Source organism: Penicillium solitum, assembly GCF_028829755.1.
Source record: "Penicillium solitum strain IBT 25940 chromosome Unknown utg000005l_segment0_segment0, whole genome shotgun sequence".
Taxonomy (NCBI): Eukaryota; Fungi; Ascomycota; class Eurotiomycetes; order Eurotiales; family Aspergillaceae; genus Penicillium; species Penicillium solitum.
Genome location: NW_027072125.1, coordinates 3,479,830 through 3,492,252, shown reverse-complemented (window position 1 = coordinate 3,492,252; position 12,423 = coordinate 3,479,830). Strand labels below are relative to the sequence as shown.

General features: G+C 45.5%; 4 protein-coding genes across 4 annotated transcripts; 2 read left to right on the top strand and 2 right to left on the bottom strand.

The window, feature by feature from the left end:
* Positions 1-72: 72 nt before the first annotated feature.
* Positions 73-651, top strand: N7455_008925 (uncharacterized protein; the record flags this gene model as incomplete). Its single annotated transcript, XM_040960502.2, has 1 exon — positions 73-651. The coding sequence occupies one exon, from the start codon at positions 73-75 to the stop codon at positions 649-651; it is 579 nt and encodes a 192-aa protein (XP_040809059.2).
* Positions 652-6,425: 5,774 nt separating this feature from the next.
* Positions 6,426-7,533, top strand: N7455_008924 (uncharacterized protein; the record flags this gene model as incomplete). The annotated part of the gene is made up of 3 exons (XM_040960534.2): positions 6,426-6,795; positions 6,853-7,293; positions 7,352-7,533. 3 exons carry the CDS (start codon positions 6,426-6,428, stop codon positions 7,531-7,533), a joined length of 993 nt encoding a protein of 330 aa, XP_040809030.2.
* A 244-nt stretch (positions 7,534-7,777) lies between these two features.
* N7455_008923 (uncharacterized protein) lies at positions 7,778-9,529 on the bottom strand (the record flags this gene model as incomplete). The annotated part of the gene is made up of 5 exons (XM_065606021.1): positions 7,778-7,911; positions 7,967-8,173; positions 8,220-8,636; positions 8,716-9,153; positions 9,505-9,529. The coding sequence occupies 5 exons, from the start codon at positions 9,527-9,529 to the stop codon at positions 7,778-7,780; spliced, it is 1,221 nt and encodes a 406-aa protein (XP_065460970.1).
* A 664-nt stretch (positions 9,530-10,193) lies between these two features.
* Positions 10,194-12,255, bottom strand: N7455_008922 (uncharacterized protein; the record flags this gene model as incomplete). Its single annotated transcript, XM_040960553.2, has 2 exons — positions 10,194-11,433; positions 11,486-12,255. The coding sequence occupies 2 exons, from the start codon at positions 12,253-12,255 to the stop codon at positions 10,194-10,196; spliced, it is 2,010 nt and encodes a 669-aa protein (XP_040809046.2).
* Positions 12,256-12,423: the final 168 nt, after the last annotated feature.

Genomic DNA, 12,423 nt, shown 5'->3' with positions numbered 1-12,423 from the left:
GTTGTCTCTATTGTGCTTATACATCATATAGGAGCTTCACGGATAAATAAAGCCAAGCCGAGCTTGCGAATAATGCCATTAGGTGGCTCTGTCACGTATGGCTATGAGTCTAGTGACGGCAATGGCTATAGGAGAGCTCTTCAACAGATTCTCGTGTCAGATGGCTACATTGTGGACATGGTCGGGTCTTGCAAATCCAGTTCAGAATCGAACAAACTGCCAACAAAGCCAAAAAAATCAGTTCCTAGGCTTCTGCCTAACCTCTTCACCGTCAACGTTGGATCAAATGATTGCGTCCAGGATTTTGAGATCGAGACTGCTGGAAAGCGAATGAGTGACATGCTTGAATACCTTTGGAAGGCGTCTTCTGGCTCAACAGTCGTCCTTTCTACACTCCTTCCAAACTTGGATGGACAAATTGAATCACGAGTCCTACACATCAATGAACAGTTCTGGGAAATAGCAAAATCGAACGCAGCTGAAGGAAGGAAAATTATCATTGTAGACATGCATGGCCCTGATGGGCCTCAGATCGGTGATTTGGCAGATGGCACACATCCCAATGATGTGGGATATGCGAAGATGGCAACGATTTGGCGCAGAGGAATTCATGAAGCTGTAAATAAAGACTCATCTATTTCTCCCGTTTAACGACTTTTGGGGTTACCTATAGGTAACCCCCCGAGAGTCTAATCTTTAGGTAGACTACCCTTAGAATCACCCTCAACTCGCCTAATAGCGAGGCGGTCTGAGGATCGTAAGGGTCACCCGCGGGTCACTGCTAGGTCTAGCCCTACCTATATATATAGTAGTATATACCGTATTTTATACTGTAGATACGAATTCCCCGATCCGGGTGCCGCTGCTTTATGACGCTTATGGTACGGAAGTGTACTACCTTCTATTTGATACGGCTATATAATAGCTATTTAAAATAGCAATAAGCGAATTCTATAATCCGAATTTCTAGTCTACTTACTGGTGCAAACGGCGGTAGCTAGCACCTTAACTACATCAGTGAATGCCGATAAAACCAGCCTCGGGCGCAACAAGAAGTTCCCGAAGTTACTGGGATATCCTGCTGGATTATGTCTTTTTCTGGGCGATGAAATGGTCAGGGTCCTGGCATCTTGTCGGCCTTGGAGTCTTTATGGGGTGAAAATCCTCCCGTTGGAAAGCTGAAATTCATACTTAGCACCAGCTAGGGTGAAGTATATATATCGGTCCATATGTTACGAAAAGTGGCCAACTCGCATATCGAACATATTTTCGAGTAGAATTGAACTAGAAGCAATAGCCAGACAGCTACTGGACCGAAGACAAGCGTCCAAGCCACAAATCGACAGGACGTGGAGAGAGCTGTTTCATAAGATAGATAGGCAAGCACCTAGTACTTCCCCAAAACGTGATTTACTGGTCAAGTACGTAAAAGTTTCATGCTAAATATAACAACAAGGCACTTTGGCGGAGTGGTTAACGCGATGCCCTGCTATGCATGAAAATGTGAGTCTAGGCATTTCCCTCGGGAGCGTGTGTTCGAATCACACAGGTGTCGATTTTTTTTCCTGCGCTCTATAACCGTGCCAAGCGCTCAATACACCTACCGGATATTGGTACGCCCTAGCAAACATAACATTTTTTCACCAAACGCAAAACCTAGAAATTAAGTACCTTTTATATGACTTGCCTATACAAAAGATACTCAGTGCAAGGTACCGTATTGCAAGACCAATCACCGTATCCCGTTCCGCCAAGCACCAATCAGATCCCATAGTTATAATACCTATTTTGTCACCTTCGAATTAGCTAAAGTAATATAAAGTATACGAATAGATATTATGACCTAGCTTAATTAATTAATAGTAGTAATAATTCCTATTAGACATATTCAACAAAGGGGATACATGATCGCCTCGCCTCGCTTTGTACTAATATAGTTTAGTCGGTTTATGCATTAGGAAGGCGGAAAAGAAAACCGAGTATCCACCCTATATTCCTTGGCACCCTATATTCCTTGGCACAACGAACATTTATACAAATATGGGGAGCATCTGTAGAAATATACCAAATGCCAAAAAATATAAGTATTAAATATGTAATTCATTGACCGCTAAACCTACTATAGAATGCATTTTTTTACATGTAGTTTATTATGCAGAGTGCAGAGATCTCTATAATACTACAATTACCCTCTACAATGTGCATTTTTATACCTCAATTGCTACGTACCTCACTATAAACTATGGATGACGAAGCTACCTATAACCCAATTGACTTTTATGAAGTTTACCTTTATGGAACGAGGTTTTTAGCTTAGTAATACCGTCTATACTGGGTTAGCGCATATACCCCCTGTTACGATATATCTTCATGAGGTTATTCGCAGAAGGATGCCTTAGGTATACAGTGTCTGACAGAGCGGTAACCTTTCGGCGGTGGAACGGTTGTGTGCCGCCTGTCTCTCGCCAAGGAAATCCTGTAAAAAGGTGACTTCAATTCCCTTCATGTTACATCCGGTTTTGCCAACTTACCGATCCATCCGGGGAGGACTGTATATAATGAAGGATCATAGAGAATACTTGAGGGGACCTCAAGAAACAGTCTTTGACTTTTATGACAGTTTTTTGTTGACTTCCATTCTCTTACCTGACTGACAGGCATCTACCCTGACTAGTAGTATATCTTTACACCCCCCTTGGCAACATTTCTGTCAATGTGGCTCCGCCAAGACTACGCTAAATTTTGATAACGTGGTGTATTACATATACCATTATACTATTACACAAAGAGAGATGTATATATAATTAGTATAAAATACAATAATCGGGTGTTAAAAGACGCGAAAGATACCGGCGGAAAAAGATCAACAGGATCTACATGGACAGAATTGTTGCCAGGGGGGGGGGGGGGGGGGGGGGTGAGCTGTATGGAATATTAATCATGTGATGTTAGTTGGATTTAATATTAAATGATTTGAATTGAGAATATAGAGCTTGGCATAGGCTTGGGATGCTTATAAATACAATGCCAGCAGTACAAAGCGAGGCGAGGCGATCACTTATATCTTTGCTGAATATGTCTAATATCTAATATAGAAGAAGAATAAGAATTTAAAAACAACACTATATTAAAAGGCTATACGGAGAGATATAGATACTATCTAGGACGTACTAACAACCGGTAGGTGTATTAGGCGCTTGGCACGGTTATAGAGAGCAGAAATAACAAAAAAAAACGACACCTGTGTGATTCGAACACACGCTCCCGAGGGAAATGCCTAGACTCGCATTTTCATGCATAGCAGGGCATCGCGTTAACCACTCCGCCAAAGTGCCTTGTTCTGTGATAGGCTCTCCAGCCAGCTTCCCACTATAGAGAAAGGGCTGAAGCCTATATTATAGCGGTTATGGTGTCAATAACGAGGTGTACGCAGCGGTGGTGCCATGCGCCAAGATCCCCTTTTCGGATCTTATTGATGTCCGAATGCTTGTCTATTTCCCCCAGGGCTCCAGGGCTGGATGTCTGAAATAAGTAAGACGGTAGCAAAATCAGGATACTCGAATTAGGTCTTGACAAAGTCCCACAGCACCTGGCCAATTTTAGTGCTGCGGAACTAGACTTCCGCACGACCCAGAACTCAACCCAGACTGGGTCTGGGTCAAAAGCTCATAACCCACCTGGGCAGGCCCAACCCAGACCCAGTGACTGGGGCCCCAGAAAACCTAGTTTGGGCCCAGTTCGACCCAGTTTGTACACCAGTACACCCGTGCTAGAATTCCAGCTCACGTGTTTGTCTAGCTCGGCATTGAAATATGTTATAAGAAAGGTTTTAGTTAGCCAAATAGGAAGTTATAGCAAGCAAAAGATTAATTGATTATTGTTAATCTTGATATAATATGCTAGCTAAGGGAAGGAATTAATCTGGAGTAATGAGTAACAGGCATATGATGATCTCCCATAAAGATCACGAAAATTCCCCTACGGGGCTAGCCGAAGGGTGAGAGGGGTTGGATTATTAAATCAAACCAAAAAAAACGACACCTGTGTGATTCGAACACACGCTCCCGAGGGAAATGCCTAGACTCACATTTTCATGCATAGCAGGGCATCGCGTTAACCACTCCGCCAAAGTGCCTTGTTGCTGACATAAAGCTTTCTTCCTGTCAATCATATCGAGTAAGAAAGGTCACAGGCAGCGGCATTTATCACATAACTTAGTAGTCACCCGGCACATAACTCCCTTATTGGATATACTTCCTGACCGCCTCTATCACCGCCTGTTTGTAGCGAACTTCAATCTGAATGCAAATTTCAAATTTCTTTTATCTTTATCTTTATGCTTCGTATTTGTACTCTATATACCTCGTAATAATGGTTAAAATGTCCGTGGATAGATATACTATCCATGGATAGTTACCCGACGGATCCATGGATAACGTATTCGATAAGCGAGTGGCCACCCCACTTAAAAACGCGTCCATGAGTTAACTAGTTAGCACTTAGTTAGTTCAACCACCCACTATGCCACCAATTCGCTCTCAATCCTCTCCAAATTCAATAGAGCAAGAGGGTAGGCTTTTATTAGCTATCCAGGCTATTAAATAGAGATATTAGCTCTATTTCTCTTGCTGCGCGTACCTTTAATGTCCCGCGTATAACTCTCCGCCGCCTAGGCCTTGACGACTCCCATGGGACTAAAAGAATTCCGGTCCCATAACCCTGGTAGTCCCATAGGACTCCTGTGGGACTTATAGGACTCCTATATAGTCCCATGCTAGCATAATTTTGCCAAGAATTACCTCTTTCGGCTGCACAAATCTGTAAAGTAATCAGATAAAATAACTAGTGCTAGTGGATTCATTATTACCGCAACCGGAATCGAAATAACCCGCTACGTACTATTAAAGCTCTATAGGAAAGAAGTCCGCAATATTGTGTGGACAGAAAACCATGTACGCTCATTTACGTAAAGTTTCATGCTAAATATAACAACAAGGCACTTTGGCGGAGTGGTTAACGCGATGCCCTGCTATGCATGAAAATGTGAGTCTAGGCATTTCCCTCGGGAGCGTGTGTTCGAATCACACAGGTGTCGTTTTTTTTTGGTTTGATTTAATAATCCAACCCCTCTCACCCTTCGGCTAGCCATAGATAGATAGATTAGTGAAAAGGTCTACAGACTTTGATGATTTGGTCTTTAACCTGGAGTGATGATGCCTTTCCATTGGTATTGAGTCCACCATATCACTAGAAAAAGGGTTCCCATCATCCCATCCTTGTCTGATACGTACGAGGATGTCGTATCCATAGCATAGATACCTTTATGAATGGCCCATAATCGATATTCATTTGATATAGCAACTTCCCATACGGCTGTCTGGTTGCAAGCTGTAGTGGGATGGGCGAATACCGGGATCTCCTGTGGCTCTGGGCACGTGTAGTAAAGACACCTTTTCTCGCCATTGGTGTTTTCTAGATTCTTTCGATCACTAGGTTTCAATGCATGCACTATATATATCAATATATATGCGCGCAGCTATATATACCTGTACCACCTACATTAGGAATCGACCGCACGGATTGAGGTTAGTAAGTATACATTGGGTGGCTTTTATAAGCCAATCTACACGCAATAAAATCTCTATCAATTAAATAGAATTATAGGAGGGATTTGAAAGGAAAAAAAGTTGCGTTTGCTGGGGCGCACCAATACATATCCGGTAGGTATATTGGGCGCTTGGCACGGTTAGTTCATAGTTATGTCTAAGTGGTCATTGACATAATAGACAACTTCGTTGCCCGTAGTGGGGAATTCATGGTGAAAAGTGGGATTGATAATAGCAAAAATTCCTTATTATTTGCCTTATTTCATTCACATTTGATGCGAATTTAGTGTGTGATAACGAACTTGATCGGATATAGACCTGGCGTGTGTTGAGTGGAACTTGCGCTTTCCCTCAATGGGTTTGGCGAAAGGCGACCAGGAAATCAGCAAATGCGAGCTGTTTAGCGAATATATGCTTTTTCGAGGCTGTTTCGTTGATTGTGCGGTTTGTGAAGCCAAGGAAGAAACGACCAGCACTTGCAAGGTTATTAAACCCCACCCAATAGGATTAAAGGTGAATATAATCGATCCATTGATTTGCCCTCAGCACATCCAACTCTCCCCGTAGTTGCATTCAAACGAAAATGACCCCACTGAAAGGCGAGAAAAGCGCGAGAAGAGAGTGGTGGGGGCAAACATCATGACAGACCATGTTCGCAATGTTTATCATGTTCAAGAGTGACTTCGTGTAACTGGCGTAAGTATAAATAGTCGACAACTTTTGCTCGATTTTTAACTCCGCACAAATTGCGAGCTGATATATCTCGTCGAACGTCTTTACATTCTTCTCTCCAATTACATCGAGGTCACTTGAATCACCATGAACCAAATCCTCTCCAAGGCTCCAACAGTGTTGAGCCGCCACTATCAGATCCGGTCTCTATCGACCCAGCTCGGAAAGCTCACAAGCCACCCGACGTCCGTCCGTCCATCACGGGGTGAGATCAAGTATGGACGCCTTTCTCCTCAGAATCTAGAGGTTGCAATGCGCAGCCTCCATCAGGATGGCCTTGTGGTTATTGAAAATGTTATCCCCCATGACTGCCTCGACCGACTCAACAAAAAGATGATTGAAGATGCCCACTCTCTTCAGTCTAGGAAAGGAGACAGTCCATTCAACTACAACCCAGGAAATATCCAGCAAGACGCCCCTCCAGTAAGGGAGTACTTTGAACCCAGTATTTTCATGAGTAAGTCCTCAAAGCCCAAACTACCCCTTCAATCCACAGCTGCTAACTATTGCCCAGACCCAATCGCCACTCAAATCACCTCGTCGGCACTGGGACCCTGCCCAAAATGGACATTTTGCTCGGGAAATACTGCAATGCCTCCAACTGCAGAGAACCCTCCGATGTCTCAGCCTGTCCATTCAGACGCAGACTTTGCTCACCCAACTCATCCTTTCGCATACGTTATCAATGTTCCCCTCATCACCATGACCCCGGAGAATGGCTCTACCGAGGTATGGCTGGGAACACACACTGACGCGGGTCTACATGTTCAAGAAGGGCTACACGGCGAGCGTGCTAGTGGTCGCATCAAGTTTGATGAGTTAGAGAAGCGCCGTCTAGACCGTCCGCCGTGTCAACCCGTGGTGCCAAAGGGTTCTTTGGTCGTTAGAGACCTTCGTCTTTGGCATGCTGGAGTTGGGAACCAGGCCGAGGACCCTCGAGTCATGTTGGCAATGAGTAAGTTTGCGTTCTTTCTTCCTGCTGTTCTCCCCGAAAACATTCCTGACATCGACAGTTCACTTTGCTTCGTGGTATAGGAACCCTATGAAACTTGAATTTGCGGATGATCTGAAGCCTGTAATTGAGAGTCAGACCGAGCTGGAGGTTTCTGTGGACTGGGTGAGTAGGTCGGAAGCACTTTCGCGCTATCTGAACCGTGGCTTTGGCAATGCGTACGACTTCAACCAGTACCCTTGAACAGGAGGTTTCTGGCGTTAATAACCGATGGCGAAAGAATGGGAGAAAGGATCTTTGATGGATGACTATGAAAGAGACAGAATGAGAGAGAACCTATCACGCAAGGAAGCAGGTCCTGGAAAACGGGGAGGTGCAGGCTTTGGGCAGCCACACACTTCAGTAATCGTGTGCGGGAGAAAATATTGAAACGATTCAGCGATAGCTTTTTTTTTCATTATCATCTAACATAAAAAAGCATCATTGGTTAATAGGCCGTGTTTGAAGGCGGAGAAAGAGCCTCTGCTATAATGGAAACCGGCCATCCAGTCACCTTCCCCCACTTTTCCAACTCTTGAGCCATTTCCACCCGCTTCTGGGTATCATGAAGCCAAGGGGAACCTGTAAATAAAGAGATCAGAATAAATATCCCGAGAAAACGTCCGAAAAGACTTACAAAATGCGATTGGGCCAAAAGCATTGACCCAGACCGGTGCCGAGTCGCTTGAAAGGGCCAGGGCACAAATTTCAGTCGCATGGTATTCCAATTTTCGCCGCAGACATTCCATATCGTTGATGCGTTGTAGAGCTTTCAGGGGTTGAGCTGCAGGCTGGGCCAGCCATAGAATTCCCATGGCGGTATGGTAGTAATGGAGAGTGGAAACTTATGAGGTTAGAAGCGGAAGGGAACATAGGCCGGGCATTCTCACCATGCCAGCTCCGAAGTGCCCAAATAGATGGAAAGCTACTCTGTTTCCTGAGTCCAGGGGTTTGTATCGTGTCGAACGATGACGGCAGTGATGATTTCCACTTATCAAGATCGGCCTTTATAGCTTCCCATTCGAAGGGGGTCAATGCTTGCGAGTCGACCGAAAGACACCGGTTGATAATCTTGCCGAGCAAGAATGTGACGTGATTGGCAAAGTCCGCATCCTCTGTTGGTTCCGGTGGGGCATTTTGACCCGAAAGAGTGATCATTAGACCACGTTGCTCTATGAGAGCCACTGTGATATCTTCTCGTAGGTAGTTCCAATAACCTGCGCTGAGTAGGTCTGCCGTGAGATGAATATGTCGACTTGCCAGTAGTGAATAGCATCCTTGCAAGTGACTCTGAGAACTAACGTTCTCTGAAGACGTTATTAAGCCGTTAGCGACTGTCTTCCCCGGAGTAAGCTTTAGGAGCCAGGAATGTCACAAACTACTGACGTGTGATAATTTCATAAGATCGCAAAAGACAGATGGCGGCAAGTGTTTCACCAAGTGGAATTCTATCAATATTTTTAGTGAGGGAGATCAATCTCCGCACACTGTCATAGTGGTAGAATTCAGCAATCTCGAAATACCCTCCTTCCGCAAGGGTGCGATGTTGGTTGGCAGCAGCAAATGCGAGAATGGCGCTGAGCAACAGCGGATTATATCGAGCCCTGACAGGAATAACATCCTTGAAATGGCGATTGCTGTCATTAAGATCATACCATGCGGCCAAGGTTCCTATATAGTGGCGGAATAACCTGGCAACTTGTTGGTCCTGCAAGGCATATGCGGGATGTTCCGTGGAGGGATATTCGGTTTCGTGGTGAGCAGATGAGCTCAAAGGGCTCGGTTGATAGACTGGAACCCCCGGTGCTGCTATCGTGTCTTCTTCTTGAATCCAATGACAGTTACGCGCAATTCGTTGACATGGTGAACATTTTGGTCGTTTCCCATCGCCTTTCGTTATATCATAGTGAGCCCGCAGTTAGTGAGTGATGGCTTTCTAAGGTTCGACATATGTAGGACTAACATTTGACCCGCCGTGACCTGCAAGTTTGGCTGAGGAGTCGTGAATTAGTAATCGATTTCGAGGCCGTTGGGCAATTCGTAGCGATAAAAGCGACATGTGGCTTGAAAGGTGAACTATAATTAGGGAGCGAGTCGACTAACTCACCAGCCTAGAGAAATAAACCCCGCATTAATTCCAGAGATCTAATGCTGTTCCACCGGGTATAGACTTACGATTGCGTTCAAGTGGCCTCGGCATTTACGTTTTGCGAGGCCTGGGCACACCTGATTCGACTTAAAAGATATGTGTGGGGAATAATACACTCGGATCTTAGTTCCTGAGGCGGGGCTTGTAAATCATGATGTTTTGCGAGCTTCGCTTTTGCCCTTTTCACCCCACTTTATTACCCCGTGATCGCTTGTCGATGTTGCATAGTCTTGGCTATGACATCATCTCGTGCTTCAACCGGCATGTAGTACTTTAGGTATATGGAAGTTTACTGGGACGGGAACCAAGTTGACTAGTCTGAGCGAACTAAAACAAATAGAGAGAGGCGAATAACGAAAGGCGAGAGATATCGCAAGGTTGAAATCAACTCGTTCATTCTGCCACCCTGCAGGACGCTATGCCTGTTTTGTTTAGTCTACCACAGATTGCTGGTCTTGGCTGTGATATGATTGGGCACAGCCTCGTAGGCCCAACGAGGAAGAATAAATCGGATGAGAGGTCGTGAAATGAATTTCGGTCCCTGTCGTATCGAATGAACCCCGCAGCTCGTCTACATATGCGCATGCAATGGTACGGGATCTCCTATCGTCCACCTCGAAGCGCGTGGAACTTTGATTCATTAGATGTGCTTTTGCTACTCAGCTCGCAGCTCAAGATTTGCACAGGTCCGACGGGGGACGAGATAGCATATTCTTCAGGTTTCGCAGTTGATATTGAAGTCAGTGGACCGATTTGTCCCTCTTCGTATCCACAGCCAAAGATCAAATACCGCTTTACGGCGACGACGAATTTCACTGGTACTCACAGGACGACCCCAGGCCTGTGAAACTGCGCTGCGCATCAATTGCCGAAATTTCCTTTGATAATCTGTGCTTCGTGTGACAAGACATGATTCGGTGGCTTGTATCATAATCTCGGCGGCGTTGACAATGTCCTCACCGCACTTATCTTGCAGACGCTCCACAATCAACAGTGCCGGAAAGCTCCCTTGAAGCAGCTGAATGCCGAAGAAGTAGGGCATGAAGCTTATATCTGGGTCAAGCTGTAAGATTTGCCGTAACCAAAAAGCCGCATCTAATGAGTGTGATATTGTCGATGTGAATGCCGGAGAAGTCCAAAGCTCCTTGTCTTCCAATAAAAATTGCCAGTCCCACTTTCCTACTAGAGATATATGGAGAACTTGGACTAGGTATGAAGAGTAAGCAACCACCGTTTGTGTTTGCCAAGTGAAATCCTGGACTAACTGCCCGTTGACAAGTTGGTCTGACACTGCAGGGTCGACGGTTGAAGATGCCGAAGATGCCAAAAAAGCGGACAAACTGGTCTGATAGATCTCGAGGTGGCGTAGTACTTCGGCCTCTTTAACTTCGTAAGCCTTAGTGTCTTGTAGCCGCAGATGATTGAGTTCCATCACTTCTCCGGTGATCGTCATCAGTGGAAGGAAAAATCCGAAAATGGACGAGTCGCGACAGCGGAAATCAGGGAATACCTGACGTTCGTTCTGCTGTACTGAATAAAAGCATTGAGGGCTGTGTGGATCGAAATCCTCGCTGTGAACAATACTACCCTGCCAGTAGGTTTCATCCAGTGGAAGTGGCAAATTCTCACACTCTGCATCAAGGAAATCCGGGGGACGATTGAGACACAATGCAAGATGTCGATCAATAATGTAAAGCATCCACAATGTTCGTCTTCGCTCTTCGCGGTGCTCCCCAGTTGAGACAGGGTAGCCTTGATCATGGATTTTCTCACATACGCAATTGAGACTTGACTGTGTCCCGTCAGAATGGAAAAGGTTCGGTTGGTTTGACCAATCTGATAGCCTGTCTTCAGAGAATTGGGGCGATGCATTGCTTTGCTTATCAAAGTCTGGCATTAATTCCGCCTCCCGATTTAGTTTGAGCTGGCGGGCTAAATCAAAGGCCGCCTTCCACCTACAAAGCAATCAGGAAACAGGTCATGAGAGGTAGACAGAGCTTAACTTACCATCCCATGCTTTCTGCGTTGTGTTCGGTCGAGACAATCGAGACAATATGGATGCAAGTGATCACCTTGTCCAGATGAGCAATATGTTTTACCAGTGAGGGCCCCTGATTCTTGGGCGAGGGATTGTCTGAAAATTGAAATAATGTTTTCGTCAGATCGCCAAGGAACTGGCAAATATTGCGTTGTTGTGAGGGTGAGATAGATAAAGAGGCCCGATGATCAATAGCAGCCATCCAAAGCATACTTGTCAAAAGTGCAGGACTGGTGACCCGGAATTTATCGGTCAGAAAGGAGGCTTTGCGCAAGATGTTCGGAAATGGGCTAGTGAAATATAGCTCGAGCAAATGGCAGACAAGTTGTGGAGGGAGGGCTGTTTCTAAAAAAGGCATCACCGTGTCTAACACGGGGTATTTCATCGAGGGCCGTGAAGTTGTTTCATCTTCTGGGACACGGTGGTTTGTTGCTGGTTGGAATAGTGTCGGTGGATGAGGCCCCTGGCTAGGATTGTGAGGAGTTATGTCGACCGGATCCCATATGTCCGGTAGTGGTGGTAGAGGCCCTTCGTCTTCTCCGCTTAACTGAGGCAAACCCTTCAACAAATCAGCCGTTGGTAGCCATTCCTCTGTGACATCCACCCCTAATCCTGCCTGTAGCTGTGGAAAATCTGTCACGGGGCCATAGTCTTCCATGCACAAAGCCAAGAGAGCATCAATTTCGTCGGTTCTGGGCGACGACGGTTGGGTGACTGATGACAGGATGGTGGAATCCATGGGTGACACAGTCGGCTGTGACACAGGGCTAGAGCTTTCATCGGTCTGTCTTTCTTTTATATGACTTTGCGGTGCGTCTATTCCGTATGCCTTATTCGCGTCGGCTAACTTGGATCGTGCCATCCGACCTCTTTTCCGTAGCTTGCGTGTAATATCACAGTCTATGCC